The 20,078-nt window shown below is 42.0% G+C and overlaps 1 protein-coding gene across 1 annotated transcript in view; it reads right to left on the minus strand.

Moving 5' to 3' along the window:
- The window catches only part of ADAMTS18 (ADAM metallopeptidase with thrombospondin type 1 motif 18), a 157,269-nt gene that overhangs the window by 43,984 nt on the left and 93,207 nt on the right, over positions 1-20,078 (minus strand). The window contains exons 11-15 of the mRNA XM_067720437.1: positions 15,877-16,025; positions 9,821-9,993; positions 5,596-5,726; positions 4,642-4,765; positions 3,451-3,695 (exon numbers count right to left, since the gene is read on the minus strand). Of these exons, the coding sequence (XP_067576538.1) occupies positions 3,451-3,695; positions 4,642-4,765; positions 5,596-5,726; positions 9,821-9,993; positions 15,877-16,025 (822 nt within the window). The remainder of the gene's footprint in view (positions 1-3,450; positions 3,696-4,641; positions 4,766-5,595; positions 5,727-9,820; positions 9,994-15,876; positions 16,026-20,078) is intronic.

A 20,078-nucleotide genomic window follows, 5' to 3' on the forward strand; every position in this document is an offset into this window, starting at 1 on the left:
AAGATACATGGGCCCCCAATATTCACTGCAGCACTATTTACAACAGTCAAGACATGGAAGCAACCTAAATGTCCATCAACAGAGGAATCGATAAAGAAGATGTGGTACATATATACAATGGAATACTATTCATCCATAAAAACGACTGAAATAATGCTATTTGCAGCAACATGGATGGACCTAGAGATTATCACACTAAGTGAAGTCAGTCAGACAGAGAAAGAAAAATACCATATGATATCACTCATATAGGGAATCTAATTTTAAAAAAATTATACAAATGAACTTATTTATAAAACAATCATGCAGATTTAGAAAACAAACTTACGGTTACCAAAGGGGAAATGTGGCAGGCAGGGATAAATCAGGAGCTTGGCAGTGCTTTGTGTCCACCTTGAGGGGTGGGATAGGGAGGGTGAGAGGGAGACGCAAGAGGGAGGAGATATGGGGATATATGCATACGTATAGCTGATTCACTGTGTTATAAAGCAGAAACTAACACACCATTGTAAAGCAATTATACTCCAATTAAGATGTTAAAAAAATAAATATGTAAACACACACATACACAAATTAGGAGCTTGGGATTAACACACACACACACATTCACACACACACACTACTATATATAAAGTAGATAACCAACAAGGACCTACTGTATAGCACAAGGAACTCTACTCAATACTCTGTAATAACCTATATGGGTAAACAATCTGAAAAAGAATAGATACATGTATATGTATAATTGAATCACTTTGCTGTACACCTGAAACTAACACGACATTGTAAATCAACTATACTCCAATATAAAAAAAAAAAGACCTGAGAGGGTTGGAAGACCATTTCCTAAAGACAGCTGCTCTCAATTGTGAAATCTTTGCAGGACCGTCTATCGCACAGACAGAGATGACAGGACCTAGTGTCTCAAGTTCACAAGATAATGGGAAATTAACTCACGGTCAAGACCTAGGGCCAGGGTTGCAAACTCAAATATCTACTGGGACCAGAAGTTCCTTTTTCGTGAAAGATGTCAAAATCTATATTTTTATAAGAAATCATCTGATATTAAACCTCTGATCCATTTTTTAAAAATTATGAAGATCTGGGAGCTGGATTTGGCCTGTGGTTGCCAGTTTGCTCATCATGGTCTGAGGTTTAGGTTTTTAAAAAATATATCTGTTATATGCTCAGAAGGCAGAAGTATGGTAACAGTTAGAAACGTTATGCGCCAAGCACTCTGTAAGCACTGAAGTTACCTTAAATTCTTCTTATGCTAGCACTGACAGTTAGCTGGTATTGTTTGCCCATTTTTACAAATGTGGACATTAAGTGACACAGAGGTGAAGATACTTGTCCAAGTTACATAGCTAATTACGAGTCTGTACTCTTAACCATACAATGGGTACAACATCTGACTTAGAATCCAAAGTTATGTTTAGTCTATATACAATGGAATATTACTCAGCCATTAAAAAGAATGCCATTTGCAGCAACATGGATGGACCTAGAGATTAACATACTAAGTGAAGTAAGTCAGACAGACAAAAACAAATATCATATGATATCACTTATATGGAGAATCTAAAAAAAAAGATGCAAATAAACTTATTTACAAAACAGATATAGACTCATAGTCTTAGAGAATGAACTTCCGGTTGCCAGGGGGAAGGGTGAGGGGAAGAGATAGATTGGTAGTTTGGGATTGACATGTACACACTGTTATATTTTAAATAGATAACCAACAAAGACGTACTGTATAGCACAGGGAACTCTGCTCAATACTCTGTATTAACCTAAATGGGAAAAGAATTTGAAAAAGAATAGATACATGTATATGTATAACTGAATCATTTTGCTGTACACCTGAAACTAACACAACATTGTTAATCAAATATACTCTAATATAAAATAAAAATTAAAAAAATAAAAAACGCAGTGCTTAAGAATCCACCTGCCAATGCAAGGGACATGGGTCCTATCCCTGGTCGGGGAAGATCCCACATGTGGTGGAGCAACTAAGCCCGTGCGCCACAACTACTGAGCCTGAGCTCTAGAGCCCACGCACCACAACTACTGAGCCCATGCACCACAACTACTGAAGCCCGCGTACCCTAGAGCCCGCGCAACGCAACTACGGAAGCCCGTGCGCTCTAGGGCCTGCATGCCACAACTACTGAGCCCGTACACCTAGAGCCCGTGCTCCACAACAAGAGAAGCCACCACAATGAGAAGCCCGCACACCACAATGAAGAGTAGCCCCTGCTCGCTGCAAATAGAGATAGCCCGCGTGCAGCAACGAAGACCCAACACAGCCAAAAAAAAAGTATTTCATAGCAAAAATTAAAATAAAATAAAATAGGTCCCTTCAAGGGGGAAAAAAGTTATATGTAGTCATACTTTTAAACTATCTTTTTTTAAATTCATCTTCCTTAGTAAATGTTTAAGACTAGTACCTTAAATAATAACAATAATAATAATAGTTGAATTAAGCTTATGTTTCCTTGATTCCAGAAGAGTATAGCAGTATGACTGGACTGAGAGGAGATATCATACTTGTAGATGGAAAAGATTTGGACTCCAACTCAACTCTGCTTTTTTCCTAGCTATATGAGTTAGGCAAATCTTTTAACATTTCTTCACACTTCATTGCTTATTTTGCTGGCAAGTCAGTGAGATAGGTTTTCTATCCCAATTTTGCAAGTGAGAAATTGAAACTCCACGTGACTAACAGGAGTGCCTGGTCACATGAGTCCTCAGTACCTGGTGGCCACGACTTCTACACAACCTCAAGCAAATCACGTGCCTCTGAAAGCGCACAATTAGCCCCATTTTACAAACTGGAAAAAGCAAACCCAGAGACGTGACGAGGACCGAAGAAAATGTACCCAGGATAATTGCGTTACAGAGTCATTTGCAGACATGGTGGCTGTTTTTATTATCCTCATCATTACCCACTTATTTTTTTTCTTTTCTCACCTCTAAAGAAATGATAGCTTACAAAAGGTGGTTTGCTATGACTAAAACTTTCTTGACATCAAGCAAGTGTGCTTTCTGTTACATCACTCTGCATGCCACAACTACTGAGCCCGTGTGCTGCAACTACTGATCTATGTGATGAACAGCCACAATGGGTGATCCCAACAGCAGACACACACAAACTGGAATCATGTAAAGACGATTCCTTGTATATCCCTCAGCTATCACAACAGCCAAGTGTACCCGTGAAAGGTGGGCATCTGCACGTGAACATCAACACATTCTCTCCGGGACCCGTTGGATCCCTGCCCGCTTCCCCCAGATGGAGCTGCTGTCTTTTCCCCTTTGCACATTGAGATTTAGCCTGTTAGGAAGCAAATGTGAACTAGGATTTTTGTAAGCTAGCTCAAATCGGGGTCATCACTATAAATTCCGCAAGAGGCACTGAGAACTGAATAAAGAGAAGGGGCTTACTTCAAAGACCAGGGTCTCATTGGTGGGTCCCAGCGCGGACAGGCGTTCTGGGTGGTTGAAGGTGCGCTGGTACTCAAACACCGTCCCCGCGAAGGCGAACTCCCCTGGCCAGTCGATGCTCCAGCCCCCCGTGAGGTAATACTTGTGACTGAGGCTTCGGACGGCGAGGTAACTGGAGGATATCTGAAGCTCCTGGACCTCGATGCTGCGGGCGCCCGGTGGGACGGTGACAACCGGATAATATTCTAAGTGGAAAAGAACAGAGTATTTCTGACATCCACATCGTGCACTGGAGATGGGCTCAGAGACAGGTAGTGGCCATTTTTACAGAGTGGGAAGTTCGATCATCAGCTGACATTCCTTTCTACTCTTATGAAGTGAAAACACTCAGTTATTTCATTTTCCAAGTGGTAGGAACACCAGAGAGAGAAAATGGGTGACCTTTTCCCAAGCACATGTGTGTGGACAGGAAACACTCTTCCCTTTTGCAGAACAACAAAGGCCATGCAACTCAAGGATGCTTTTTATTTTTAATCTACCTGGAAAAAACTTGGAGCCACCTATTCTCAACAGTGATGTGCAGAAGACAGGGCTCAAAGTTCAATTCTACTCAAGATAGACAATTGCTTCAAATATTCATCTAACGTTGTAAGTGTGGACCATCTAAGTTCCATAATACATTCTTTGTTTAACAAATGCACGTGGGGCGTATGGCAGCCTGGTCACAATATTGAAATTGCTAAGCAGAAAGGCGTTTGTTGAACACCCCTCCGGGATTTTTTTTTTTTTTTTTTTTTGCGGTACGGGGGCCTCTCACTGCTTTGGCCTCTCCCATTGCGGAGCACAGGCTCGGGACGTGCGGGCTCAGTGGCCATGGCTCACGGGCCCAGCCGCTCCATGGCATGTGGGATCCTCCCAGACCGGGGCACGAACCCACGTCCCCTGCATCGGCAGGCGGACTCTCAACCACTGCGCCACCAGGGAAGCCCTGGGATGTATGTATTGATGAAACTACTCACACGAAAAACCCACCAATTCTCCCTTGCTCTTGCATAAGCACTAAAAGCCATCATCTACTGTGTGTCAGGTGAGTTAGTAAAAGGCTCAAGCGTACTTAGCATGACTTAAGTTTGCTCAGCAGCAAAGGGTGTGTCCCACCAATGACAGCACTGAATTTGCAGCATCACTTACCATTCGCTTTGTGCTGGTTGAGGTACAGGCCTTTATAAATCTTGCAAGTTGAATTGTCACCTTTGCAAACACCACAGGCATCTGAAACTGCTTTAGAGCCAAGTTCATGATCGCATCCCACTGGCTGTCACCAAAAAAAAAAAAAAAAAAAAAAAAAAAAAAGGGAGAAAAGTCAAAGACTATAGAAGCCAGTAGCTTTGAATAACCAAGAGATACATGGTTTTCCATATTTACTGAACATTAGGAAGGTAGGGCAGCTTTATGGTTAAAAGCAGAGTCTCAAGTTTGACCAGGCATTCAAATCCTTCCTCTGTCATGACTGGATGTAAGATTAGGTAAGTTACATAACTTACAGACATCTGTAAAACTGGAATGAAACGTCACCACTGCTACTAATGGGAGGGGAATTTATTCAGGCCAGCTCTACCAGTGAAACATAAAAATGCTGGGACACCACCCCCTTCCCCACCACGAACACACACACAACCCTTAAAAGATCACAGAGCTCACAATCCAATTAAGACCAAAGAGAAAGTGGATACCGGAAGGAAAAGAAAAACTAATCCGAAATAAACAGAGTGCTCTTTCCAAACGCACTTATGAGGTTCTAATCACAGAGTGAAAATACTTAGTGAACACGAAAGAAAAGTCTACTACTATTATTTACATTCTAATTGAATTTTGACAACTACTGTGTAAAGTAGGATATATCATCATCTCCATATGTGGAAAGAGTGAAAAGATAACTCAAATCACTGGACGGGGGTCACGCAGAAATTAAGAGGGAATTTGGAGATAAAACTCACATCCAACTGGAAAATGTTACCCTCTTCCCCCCACACCACCTGCTTTTATCCAGACCCAAGAATCTCTTGGAACACGTCTCACACTATGCATTTGATAGGAGGCAACACAAGCATGACCATACACCCCAAAGCAAAGATGTTCTCTTACTTCACAAATCCCATCAATGCAAACATCATTTTTGTGTGGGGAGCAAGGAGTTCCGTCTTTCACCTTGCTGGACATGGCAAAAAAGAATTCAAAGTTCTCAGCCTTGCAGTACAGCTTACATCGATCTTCCTCTAGAAGCAAAGAGACCAAAAGAGGTCATGGTCAAGAGGAAATCATAGAAAAATGACACGAGTACCAAAAAGATGAGTTAAATTTAATTAGAAAGCTATTATGATCAAGATGGAAGATGTTACACACAGTTTTCTGGCGGGGTGTGTGTGCAAGGGCATGCCCGAGGGCAGATGTGTGTGGCTTTTAAAAACATGAGTTCCTTTTAGTAGTCCACATAAAGTCTGCTCTAACATTGATACATGAGAATTTTATTTCTCTAATCCTGAGTAAGAGCCATAATACACGTGGTTGGTGGGTTGTGTCACTACCCTCCTTGGATAGTAGATATTTAAGGCTTTACAGGCCCTGAGGTCAGCCACTGACAATACGTAAATGAAGGACTATTGCTGTGTCCCAATAAAACGTTATTTTTAAAAAACGGGCCAGATTTGGCCCACAGGTCATAGTCTGCTGACTGTGATTTAGGACACGGATTATTTTACGTATTTATTCAGTCTGTTAAGAGGGAAAATTCTAGGCACTTTGGAAAAAAGGCATATGGTCAATAATGTTTATAAAACATATAGAAAAGAATCATATCATGAAAAGGAGGAGAAAGCAAACAAACTAAACATTCAGGCTAAAAAAATGTAATTTTTATTGATCATTAAGTCCCTGAGAAGTTTCTGGTATCACAGGCAAAAACAAAGAAGTATTATCTCTATAGAGCACTTGGTACCAGAAAGGAGTTGTGCCTATTTCTCCAACAGAAAGAGTTCTTTTTTGACCAGGAATTCCAGATGACGTTTCTCCCATGAGACCTGATGTGCAACTGTGTGATATCCCTGATAACAGTTTTACAACAAACGTGTAAACAGTTTGCAAATGGTTGTGCTTCACAAAATCTCTCAATAAAAGACAAAGTCAAAAATATGAAGGCAGTGGAATTATTATGGTCCAAACATGCAGCCATGTGGATGGATTCCATTTTTTTTCTCACCTAGGAATTCTTTCTAATAGAAGTTTTATCTCACGCCTCCTACCCTGTGCATATGAGATTAGGAAGCTGGAAGACATGTTACCCTCTTTTTTCTCCCTCATTCCCAGGAATTAACAAGTTCTAGAAAGTTCAGTTTTTCCAGTACAGGTTCCTGGGAAAGTTTAGGAACTAGTCTATTAGAAAGAAACAAAGAAGCTGGGGCAGGGGATAAATTAGGAGTTTGGGATTAACAGATACACACTACTATATATAAACAGATAAACAACAAGGTCCTACTCCATAGCACAGGGAACTATACTCAATATCTTGTAATAACCTGTAATGGAAAAGAATCTGAAAAAATATATATACACACACATATATATATATATATATATATATATATATATATATATATATATATATATATATATATATACACACACACACGAACTGAATCACTTTCCTGTACACCTGAAACTAACACAACATTGTAAATCAACTATACTTCAATTAAAAAAAAGAAACAAGGGGCTTCCCTGGTAGCGCAGTGGTTGAGAGTCCGCCTGCCTACGCAGGGGACACGGGTTCGTGCCCCGGTCCGGGAAGATCCCACATGCCGCGGAGCGGCTGGGCCCGTGAGCCATGGCCGCTGAGCCTGCGCGTCCGGAGCCTGTGCTCTGCAACGGGAGAGGCCACAACAGTGAGAGGCCCGCGTACCGCAAAAAAAAAAAAAGAAAAGAAAAGAAAAAAAGAAACAAGAAGAAGGAAACTCATCACTGGAAGACAAAGACTGTCTACATTTATGAATAAATTCTTTCCCAAACTGCATGAATGGCACAGACCTTCAAATCATGGTCAGTCTTTTCGATTTTAAATAAGTATCAAAAGGAGAAGAGGGAAGGATGAGAAGGCCTTAACTTTTTTGTCTCCCACTCTAGGATGTGCGACCCTAAGTGTCTGTTTTTTATTCTTTATTTTTATTTTTTGGCCAAGCGGCATGTGGGATCTTAGTTCCCTGACCAGGGATAGAACCCATGCCCCCTGCAGTGGAAGTGCAGAGTCTAAACCACTGGATCGCCAGGGAAGTTCCTGGGGTCTCTGTTTTATTCAATGTACTCGCCTCTGTATCTAGCAGAGTGTCTCCCAGGCAGTAAGTACTCAGTCAACATCTGTTGAGTGAATGAATGAAATGCCAGGCTCCCTACCTGGTAAAAACTGCAATAATATTAGTGAAAGAAATTTGAAATCAAAAACCATTTTATAAGTCACAAAGTTTACCTGCTTCACTTTCTCTTTATGTATTCAACCCACAACTTATCTAAAGGATGATAACAACAGATTCTGTGCACACTATATTTAAAGGAAGATGTGGGAAAGACCAAGGATTATCCAAGAAGACAAAGCAAAGGAAGGACAAGAGAGTCTTGGATAAGGAACCATAGATGAGAAACATGGAATTAGGGGCGAATACAGCCAAGAGAAAATAAGTCTTCAAGTGTCAGAACTGAGAGCAACTGCAGCTATCCTAAATGTTCGTGGGAACCTGCTGCATGGTACCCTTCCTAGGTAATTTCTTAGTTCCTGATAGAATGTCTCCAGTGATAGAGCATTTACTGCTCAGGATGGGACACACTTCCATTAAGGACAGTTGATATTTATTTATTCATTTGTTCCAAAAGTTATAAATATGTTCCAAGTGCTGTTCTTAGATGAGAGAGATACAAGCATACTCAAAACGGACAAAGGCTTCAACCCTGGGGAACCTAATAATTCTTGTGGGAGAAAGATAATGAATAAATGCCAATATAATATCAATTCTCGCACCAAGAGCAATGCAGAATAAAGCAGGCAAAGGATTCAGAAAATGACAGGAAGGAAGGTCTCTCTGAGGACACGGCCATAGGAACCATAGGAATTTCTGAGCACGTGAATTAATTCTGTTTTCAGAAGCAATTTCCAATAAATTGAAATCTCCCTCTGTTCAATCTCTCTGAATTTTTGAAGGGAACTAGTTTCTCTCCTACAGTCAACATCTGTCAGTCCCTCACTGCTTTCTCCTAAGACACAGATTTCAGAATTTTAATGTCAGTCCCAATTTGTGCTTTTAGACAAGCAGCTTTTGGACCCAGAACTAGATTCACACTCCTGCAACGGCTGGGCTGGTGTTAAGCAAAGCTGAGTACCACCCCCTTTGATTTGGAGGTGTTACTTGTCATAACGATGTCTCTGATTGCATTAGCTTCTTTTTGGTCTCTGATCATATAGGTTCATTCTGAGCTTTTGCACAGAAGCAGCCCTCCATCTTATTTCCCATGAATTATCATTAAATTTGGTCTCTTCCCATCCTGCGTATGTACAACTGCGATTCACGTTAATCCCTTTTCCAAAGGAAGAGTGGATGAGTTTTGATAAAGCAAGTGAATGGAAAAAAATGAAAAGGAAACAACCAAAATGGTGACAGCTTATTCTGCACAGGTAACACAAAGTACGTTAAATTTGGTACTTGTACTTTGTACACATGGTAACTAAAATAAATTCTGATGCTCAGCTAAGATCAAATCAACATAAAAGGTCAAATACAAGCCATTACTTTAAGGTATAATAAGTACCAAGAACTTAATATAGAGACATTTTTTATTCATGATGCGTGTGTGCACGTGTGTGTGTGTGTGTGTGTGTGTGTGTGTGTGTGTGTACACTCTGCAAACAGGCCTTTCCATGCTTGTAATCATCTACCACCTCAGGTACCGAGTGTGGTGTCTCTATGGGGCATATATGGTTTCATGAGTTTTTGGTCTGGACAATTCATACCAATTTCAATTAACATCCCTGGGAGACTTAATTGCTGAAATGTCAAAGGTAAGTTTAGAAACGTAAGTACATTCCAAACACATGAACTCTTCGACTTATACATGTGGGAGGAAAGGGGTGTCTTGTGAAAAAAAAAAAAAAGTGTGGAAAAATAAACAAAACCTAAAGAAGTGAATGAAAAACTGGGCCAGGACGGGTCTGGGGAATGAAAGGTAAACATGGAAACTTTTTTACACAGGCAGCAATTTCTTCTGTGCTGTTCATTCACGTTACTGTTCACGTAGAGACATACTTGTTTGAGGTTCGTAGAGACCAAATTACCTTCCACTTTCGTATAGGGTTTCCACTGGTAGAACCATCCACGGAAAGGTTTGCTGTTATATTCTGCACACTGCTGGGCTCGAAAATCCAAGCTATTTTCATTACAAGGGTTAATATTGCACAGCTGATATACACGGCTAGAGCCATGACAGAACTTGCCACCATACTGAGGCCTAAAAAGAAAATTAAAGATCTTCAACACTAGCAATCAAAAGGCTATTAGTCACAGGCAATAATATAAGGAGGGACAGTCAAGATGATCATGGTCACAGTGTATGCAGTCCATACAGTCCATTACAAAAATGGAAATATGGAGTCTACTACCCTTATGTCCCAACCCTTCTTATACCCATGGCAGACATAACTAATCAATCAAGGATTTTTCTTTTTCTTTGCTTTCTTTTCTCAGCATAGCCCTTGGGCAGCCACTACCACTGCTCATCAATTTCCATGTTAGACCAAACTTACTTGCCACCTCTGAGCCAATTTTTACATTCTGGCGATTTCCATAAAGACTGATGAAGGCATATTCTTGACACTCATCCTATCACCTCATGCGTTAGGGAAATCTGTAAACACACCTAAATGTTCTTGTTAATGTAGATGTGTGCTTGTGTGCTACACATGCAAACACACACGCCCCATTTGTTGGCATCAAAGCTCTTCCAACGCAGACCCAACTCCTCCCCAGCTTGTCTGCCATCTCTGACCACTCCCATAATCTTCCTACAGCTTGCCATGCACCTGCTGTGATGTAGAACAGCGGTCCCCTACCTTTTTGGCACCAGGCACCAGTTTCGCGGAAGACAATTCTTCCAGGAACCGGGGTGGGGGGCGGAAGGCAGGGGATGGTTCAGGAGGCAATGCGAGCCATGGGGAGCGGCAGAAGAAGCTTCATTCCCTCACCCGCCGCTCACCTCCTGCTGCGCGGCCCGATTCCTAACAGGCCGTGGGCCGGTGCCAGTCCGCAGCCCGGGGGCTGGGGACCCCTGACGTAGAAGGTCAGTCAGGACACTGAGGATATTACATGCCATATTTTCCAATCCAGCTTTGTCAGTCACTGAGCTGATAGCTTGATGACTGTCAGACTCACGTGTGCTTTATTCTAATTGATTCTAAACGCTGGGGGAAAAAACATGTCCTTGTTTTCATCTGCATCATCACTTTTTAACGTTGCAGGTGGCCTGCTCCTTTCCTGCCAAGCACAATGGGAAATGGATTTCCAGAGTAGGGAATCCCATTAGAACATAAATAATTGTGATCTAATGGCAAGCTCTTTAAGATCTCGCTAGGCAGACTGCAAAAACCAGAAAGCAAAATGAAAAGGAGCGTCAGCCACACTGAAAGTTACCAGGGACACCTTACCCAGCTGACTCCTGGCACAAAGCAATTGCTTCTTTTCATTCCCACTTTTTTTTGGAGCTTTCTCCTAAGGCTAGACACCAACTACAGATCACCTCGTACAAAAGCTCAGGGCAAACATGTAACATGAAAGAAGGCTCCAAGTTAATAAATTTCTGTGATTAAAATTCCTTGTCTCTTTAGGAAGCACAGGAATGCTATAAAACTCCCCTGGATTTGCTTCGGCACATTTTATCAAATTCTCCTATGCTAAAATGGATTCAACAGAAACGGGAAGTGTCACACCGCCAGAGTGAGATTTTTCAGCTATTTAAAAACATTCTGGAACAACTACTAAAACATTCAGCAGTCACTGTGCGAGATTAAATCCCTGAAGACTTCTTAAATCATTATCCGAAAAGCGTTTCGAAAAACCTTAAAGTGCCACATGAGAGCCTTACTCTATTCCCGGTCATCTTTAAGAGTCATAATTAAAATTTTCTCAGCGTAAGTCTTTCTTGTCGGAGAGTTTACAAATAAGCTTCATTTAGACTACTCAAATTCAATAAAGTGAAAGAGGACCACGTGCGACTGCTTCAACTCAGACACTGTAACATGGGAAAGACCTCAAAACTCATAGAGCCATCCCCTCATTTTATAGATGAAGTGGAAAACGGCTAATAGAGCTTCCAAAATGTGCTCAGTGAAGGTCACATGTCTAGAAAGAGACAGAACAGAGCTCAACCTCATCCCTTTGCGCTCTCCCGGATGCCGGTCCTGCCCTGCCAGGCATGCATTGAACTGAGTTAGGCTACAGGGGCGGGGCATGAGAGGACCGAGAGGGAGACAGTGATGTCCAATGGTTAGGGAACTGGCCTTGGACAGTGAAGCAAACCTGAATCGAAACAGTCCCTGCCCTTTCCCAGCTTAACTTTAGGTAATTTTAGTTAACCACCTAATCTGTAAAATGAGGACAGCTGTGATGATCACCTGAGAGAATGTTGGTAAAGAATTTCGGGCAGAGTCTACAGCCCAGCTAGCACAAATAAACGGTAACTATTTTACAGTGCTTGCTACTCTTAATGACTGGCAAAAATTTGGACTTTGCCATCAAATCCTCAATTACAGATACATTTTTTTCTGCAGCTTTGAACGTGAGTATTAGGATAAATTAACAGAAAATTCTACCATGATGGCCCTTGGTACAATGAGTTCTTTATCATTAAAAACAAAAAACAAAAAAACCAGAAAACAAATATCTAGGCACCCGATTTTTTCTTTGTATTAAGCTACTATAAAGTATACCCATATTTGCTTCTGCATAATTTACCAAGTCCTGACTACAAATGGTTATATATATATAACACATACATATACACACATATATATTTATACATACATATATTTACATATATATGATTTACATACACACACGGACACATATACATAAATGATAGTCCTGGGCCCTCTGCAGGCTTTCTCAATAAAAATACATGAGGAGGGATATCAAGAAATCAGTGCTTTTTAAAGCACACTTGATGATTCTGATAATCAGCTGAGCCCAGAATTTACTGGTTGAAAAATGGGCCAGAGATATGATTCAACGATTCTCCTGGCACTGTGACTCCAGTGGCATGACATCCTTTCTCAAATCGACTCACGTTTTAGGAGAGTTCTAGAATGCCTTAGCAAGCTTACTTATCACTATTTGAATTATTTTACTATTTGAATTTTCACTATTAATTTTCTTGAACAGAGTGTATAGGCATTTCACGAGGCTCTCTTCCAGGGACCCAGAAAAAATGTTCACTGTAAGGATTAAGACAGTGGGATCTTGGTCTGACTCTCCCATGTCCAGCTTGGTGACCCAGCAAGAGCTGCTCCTCTGAATGGGACCCTCTGTCTCCCCTGGTTACCCATTTGCAAAATAACTAGAGGAAACAACAGGTTTCAACTCGCGTATCTGTTCTAACCTGATTGGGAGCAAACGCCTGGAGAAGTCTTTTGAGGAGGCACAGTGGGGAGGCTTTGATCAATTAATAAGGTCTGTCACAGACACAGACGAAGAAGAAGGGCCACATTTGCCAGGGACTGGCCATTCCAGAACCAGATAACCTTTCAATTCTTTTGAAGCTGAAAAGTTGGATAAATCCATGACCCAACCAGAAATAATTCATTTTTTTATGAAACAAACTATGTTCTGAGAAAACCATCATTACTGTGCAATGAAATGCTCACATTGCTTTGCACGTGAAAAAATGAAATGGTTAGGCTGATCTGAACAGACCAAGTGTTTAAACTGAAGCAAGCGAGAAATAAGTAACTTGAAAGAGGGAGAAAAAAACAGCTTTACGACAACAATGTGAAATAAGAATGGAGGACTGATTCAATTGTCGTGAAGCAGCCGATCACTTACTTGTTTTAGTTGTGACTTCGTGCATAATCAAAGAGAATCCTGATTAGCCCTAATCTTGCTTAAAATGATAAAACTGCACCCAGTAGAACTACTCGAGTGATTAATTCTTTTATAGACATCTCTGAAGTTACAGTATGCTATTTCCATGAACAAGGCCCTATTATAATGAGTGTTCCCAATCCCACAGATATGAGAGAGGTTTTAATTTAAATCTCAGGGGCGTCATTCCTGCACTTCACCGGCAGAGTTATTAAATTAGGTAATCTCTTTCTTTCTTGGGAAAGTAGCGAGATTGTAAAATGTTGCGATGTATGAAAACCAGATTCGTGAAATATGCTGCAAAAATGAAAAGTAATACAATGATTTCAACAATTCTATCCAAGACACGGGCTACATTCAAAGGATGAGGAGGGTGTTTTTAATAATCTGGTATAAACTGCAAATGTATCACAAGCCTCCCTACCATTAGACCTAGTTATTGGGTCAGATTAGAGCAGAGCATCTCAACTGGGAATGACTTTGCCCCCTACAGGATGCTTGGCCAAGTCTGGAGATATTTTCGTTACCATAACTTGGAGGTTGGGGGAGGGGGACTCATCCTACTGGCATCGAGTGGGTAGAGGTCAGGATTGCTACTAAACACCCTGCCACATACAGGACAAACCCCCAAAACAAAAAAGTTTCAGCCTAAAATGTTAAGAGTGCCAAAGCTGAGCGATGCTAGATCAGCCTGAGATACTGCAAGCACCTAGCAAGCCATGGTCAAAGCATCTCCAAACCCTCCCTTACATTTTGGAACAAACTGGCCTCTTGATCCAGCTCAGATGAAGTACGATTTGTCTTTTCAAAAATTTCCTTTTGCTCTAATTTCATTATTTATTTAAATTTGCAATCCACCAAACATTTATGCAATGCTTGCCACGTACCAGGCAATTCTGAAAAGCCCTTTACAAGTACCAGCTCAGTTGAGGGAGGTCCCATCATTATCCCCTTTTTACAAATGAGGGACCCAGAGCAGGGAGAGTTAGGCGTCCAAGGCCGCCTAGCAAGGAAGGGGTGGACAGGAGGCCCGCTTAGGTTCCTGGGCTTGAGAGTCTCTGTTCTCAACCTCCATGCTATGTCACCAACCGAATCGTGTGGTAAAATTAAATCCACTAGTTTTTCAGGGTCCCATCAGTTTCTTCTCACCCCCACAGCCTTCTCCAGAGTCCAGTTTCATCAGGAAGGCCTCTGCTCGCTGCTTCTGAGCACTGACCCTCTGTTACCCGTGTTCCTGGCGAGTTCAGGATGAGGATGATGAAAACCACATGGGCCCCAGAACCTTCTGCCGAATGCCCACTGGATGCTCCCCAGCGTGCCGGGAATTCTAGAGACACAATCTCTAATCCCCCCAAACCATGTGAGGTGGGCGCTGTCATCTCCATTTTATACATAAATCCAACCTCCAAGTTCAAGCGATCTTCCCAAAGCCACACAATTAATAAGTGACAGACCCAGGATGTGGAGTCATATCTTTCCATCTCCAAGTTCTGAGCTCTTTCGACATCACCACTCCAGTCAGGAAATGTACATCTCACACTTGTTTCACATGGGAATTAGAGCAGATAAAAGGAACCTAAAACCACCTTCATCTCACAGAGCACAGAGGGCAGCTCAGACTCCCAGCACCACCAGATCAGATGGTGCTCGCAAGCCAATCTCAACCCAGGGAGGTTTTGATCAGTCCTCCCAGCATTTGATCTTTCTAAAGAAAATTGAGTTTGTTGTCAATATTTTAAAAATTGGGAAATTTCACACAACAGTGTTTCGGATTTCTGGTTTCTCTCGAAAAGTCAGGCTGATCTGTCAACACATGTTGATGTACATTCCTGTAAGGCAAAAATCAGCATACTTTCTCCAGTTCATCAGTTTGCAACACACACACACACACACACACACACACACACACACACACACACACACAGAGTCTACCAGCCAAGCTTCTCTGTCCTACAATATCCCAGGCATGCAGCTGTAATTTAGATGCGGAAAGTAATTCACACCATTACTGGAGTCCGTGACAGCAGACTCACACAGAGAATAACTCCTTTGCTGTTTTGAGGTTTCTGCCCATCATACCTCCCCCAGTGCATACAGCCTTTATATACAAGCAGTAAAACCCTCATTCGTTGATTGCTATTAAGCAGATGGAATAAAACTACAGTTATAAACAGGTATAAACAAGACAGACAAATATGCAAATATGTAACAGGCTGAAGGTTCATGCCTTACAAATGCTGACTTCGTGTCAGAGCCTTACTTGGGGTTATTGCAGTGTCTCTCCTGATACTTCACGCCTCCACCACACGTTCGGGAACATTCTGACCACTTCGACCAGGCGGACCACTGGCCGTGGATGGGCCGAGGCCCGTGCTCCCCAAACTTGACACACTGGCCTTGCCGACACCACTGTGAAAAGAATGTGTGACTTTCAGAGACCACCTGGGAAAGCACGCGGAGATGCCTTGATAGCATCCCTTTCGCTGGCTGTGCTTACACGCTGGTACCCTGCCTTCCCCACGTGCATTCTGAAAGGCTGACATCTAGGGAGAAGGGGCATTTGTCACCAGAAGGCTGAGTATAACAGGACAGGCTTTGCAAGCTGTCCAGGTGACGTGTTCAGATAAGGATCTACCCTCCCGCCTACGGAGGCAGCGCAGACACGAAGGCGAGCCTCCCCTGACATTTGGAAACAATGGGGCTCAGAGAACCCTTGGGCTCATTTTTCTTCCGGGAGAATCAGCTTTTGAGATATGAACACAGAATTTATCATGATTATCACATCCGAAAGACAGATATAAGTATGCATACGTTTTTATTTCAAATCATCCCTAGAGAGCATTTCTGTTGAAACCGAGTAGCTTTCAGGCTACACAAATTGTGTTTTTAGATAACACCTTTGCCCTTCTGTCTGTATGAAAGGTCCCTGTGTCAGACCCTCTGATGACTTTGAACTGAGTGTCTTTTCTGAATCAGCTCTGGGTCTCTCATGTGCTGGCGATCTGCTCAGTCCGAGAGCTGTTTTCTGTGCTGACCTTTCCATTTGAGTTCTTCTTTGTCATCCAGTCCAGTTCTGTGGGTCACCTCTGTCCTCTGGGGTTGCACTCACCGCTGGGAGTGCTTTCTTTTTTCCCCCTGCGGCGCTTTTATTATGAGCAAGTTCTGCATGATTTAGAGCATAATTGCACACTTGCCTAAAAGCCTCTGCAATTAGATCCAAAGGGTTGGGGTTTGGATCGTGCCAGGTTCTGCCGAGGAGTGGGGATCGGTTACAGAATTACGGGGCGTTGGTTACGCGTTCAAATCTCCACCTTTCCCCCGTGATACACTTGGCTTCGTGGCGGTCTGTTGTGAGGCTTGGTTGCTAGCGCGCTTTGACTAGGTCAAGAGATGGCTTCCTTCCTTCAGTTTCTTGCCATGTGCTGATGAATTCCTCTGTTTTCCATTTTTCTTTCCCCTGGATTAATTGCTACTTCAGAGTCTGCATGAAATCATATAACGTTGTTGAGAACTTTGACGGGGGAAGCAATGGGTCATTTGAGGATTTTGTCAACCATAAGCACGAACCTGAATCTTCCCCACCAAGAATGGCTGCGTCTCTCAGGCACTGAGCTCAGTGGCTGGGACAAAATGATAACAAGAGCCAATACTAACAACAACAGCAGCTACAGTTTATTAAGTTGCTTCTCTGTGTGCACAATGGTGCTGGGGGGGAGATGGGGGAAAACTTCAGATGCAGTATCTAACGTAACCTTCACAAAGCACGTCGCAGTTAATAACTATTTTCTGAGTGAAAGAAATTTAGCAAAGAAATACTAACTTGCTCAGAGTCAAACTACCCAACTAGCTACACAACCAGCCGAGACTGGGTTTAAACTCAGTAGCCTAAGGACATATTTACTACTCACCTCGGAGGCAAATGACTGACCAATGCATCTTAACTCAAAATTTTTTTTATTTTTTAGAAATATGGTTTTGAGATCTGTTCCAATCCTTCAATTAATTTGCCTTTCTTTTATTTCAATATTCATCCTGGTATCAAGTTAAGCTGCTCAGAGATTTGTCTCCTCTGGCGTTTTTAATCAGTAGAGAAACCAGGAATACATAGGAATATACACACATACATGCACGATCTGCATGTTTATTACATATAAAACGTAATACATAAGATATATACACATGTAGTTATATGGATCTATTCATATATGCTTCTATCACTGCTTCTAATTTCAAATTAAATGGCCATGACTTGGGCAAATACCTTTTATAATAGACAGCAAGCACAAACCTTTCTTTCCTCATACACATAACCTAGATAGAAGTATGAGACTTTCATATCCTCACGTGTTTACCCGGTATTCGTGGCACAAATACCACTGAAGGACCAGCGAGAAGGGGGCAGGGAGGATTCAGGTGGGTTTCAGTTACAATGAAAGAAACAAAACATGGGGTGACTGCTACTCTACAGGACATGGCCCTGGCCTCATGGAGTTTACAGTCTAATGAATAGCCAATTACATCCCCTAGGGAAAGAAGACTCTAAGAACCATATCCATGAGTGCAGTGTAATTATACTGGAGTGAAGCTGGGTGGAAGTTACCAGAATGCTCTCAACTGAGGGTGACCTTACCGGTAAGGGCTTTTCCGCAGTTTATTATTATAACCATAGTCTGGTGTTTCAAAATAGTGAGATGGGGGCAGTGGTCTAAGGACATCTATTTTCTAATTCTGGCTTGATTAATCTCATGCTATATTAACTTAAGTCTAATCCAGAAGCAGTTTAGCCCCTGTCGAACTAGATCCTGGGTGTATTTACATAACAGACCTTTGATCTATGCCATTTACCACTTATTTTCCTCATTTACTATATAAATCTTTTCTCGTACATCCCTCTCATGATTAATGCTGTTGTTTTCTTAATGAAAGAATGCCCACTAATCCTCAAGTTGCAAGTTCGCAACTTTGACACTCCAAAAATAAAAATGATGTGAGCAGTATTTACATATTCGATTAATTCATTGTTTTGTATCACCACAGCTAAAACACCCTTCTGCACATTTTCGCTGAGAATCCTTACTGAGATTTCCTAAGACCAGGACATCTGATTAAAAATCGCATAGGATGCTTCAATTTTTTAAATGTTTATTTGCTTTAAAATAAAGAGTTAAAAAATAAAATCTTTTTAGAGGTATTGAAGAAATGCCTTAACGAATATCAGAAAGCATCTTCTCAATATTCATTTATTTCATGTGTCTGTGTCTTTGCCTTTATTGCTGGTCTCTTCGAAAAAGTCTCTCTTTCACCCAACTGAGGAACTTCAAATTCAAATTCCTTCACCCAACTGAAGAACTTCAAATTCAAATTCCAACAGCCATCTTGGGGCACCCATTCATCGTAGTTTATTCTAAGTGCACCCCTATTTCCAAGCAGGATTCATTTCTTATTCACTTGGGCTTTGATAGCAGCTACGCGCTTCGAGAAGATGTGTTTAAAAAGAACCAAAGTTATTGGCTTCTGTGCAGGTTCCCCCATTGGTCTGTAAATGTTTGAAGAGATAAAATGGAGTTTTATTTATCTCTGTAGATATTTCACTGATATCTAGTGGTCAAGAAATTATGATGGAATTGAATTCAATTTAAGTGGCCAATTCTTTTCTACAGGCTTGGCTGTCTCAAGAGAGCCAATGGCAGAGACCGAAAAACCTGCAATATCTCCAGCTCTCTCATTGTTCACAGCTTCTCGGTCATGGTCTTTCAAAGTTATGCCCCAAATCTGGATCATTTTACTGGGACCTCAAGTGTATCTTTTTTTTTTTTTTTTTTCCTGCGGTACGCGGGCCTCTCACTGTTGTGGCCTCTCCCGTTGCGGAGCACAGGCTCTGGACACGCAGCCTCAGCGGCCATGGCTCATGGGCCCAGCCGCTCCGCGGCATGTGGGATCTTCCCGGACTGGGGCACGAACCCGTGTCCCCTGCATCGGCAGGCGGACTCTCAACCACCGCACCACCAGGGAAGCCCCATCCTCAAGTGTATCTTCCCCTCCAGACTCTACTGGGAAAGGGGAAGAAAAACAGAAACTCATATATGAGAGTCCTTCCTTCAAAACACAGAACTCTCCCATAATCTTCTGTAATAGAAATGGTTCTTAGGGTTGAAGATATTGCGAGCGAAAAACCCTTCTGTACAACCTAGACGGAGACGCAGCTTGCCCCTCAAGAGATGCTGCTATAAGGGACAGGATGCTGCTAGCGGGCATGTCGGAAGCTCAGTGACTGGTCCTGTGAGGTGCATCACAGAGGCTTTGTATGCAGGCACAGTCCTTCCTTTGCTACTAAAGGAACTATCTGCTTCCCAAGGCTTGTCTACACTGAATCGAGTTTAAAAAACAAACAGTAAACAATGAAGCCCTCCAGCTCACTGAACTAGAAACATTTGAACCCAAGCCTCCATCTAAAAATGGAAA

Source organism: Pseudorca crassidens, chromosome 20, assembly GCF_039906515.1.
Source record: "Pseudorca crassidens isolate mPseCra1 chromosome 20, mPseCra1.hap1, whole genome shotgun sequence".
In the NCBI taxonomy this organism is placed as follows: Eukaryota; Metazoa; Chordata; class Mammalia; order Artiodactyla; family Delphinidae; genus Pseudorca; species Pseudorca crassidens.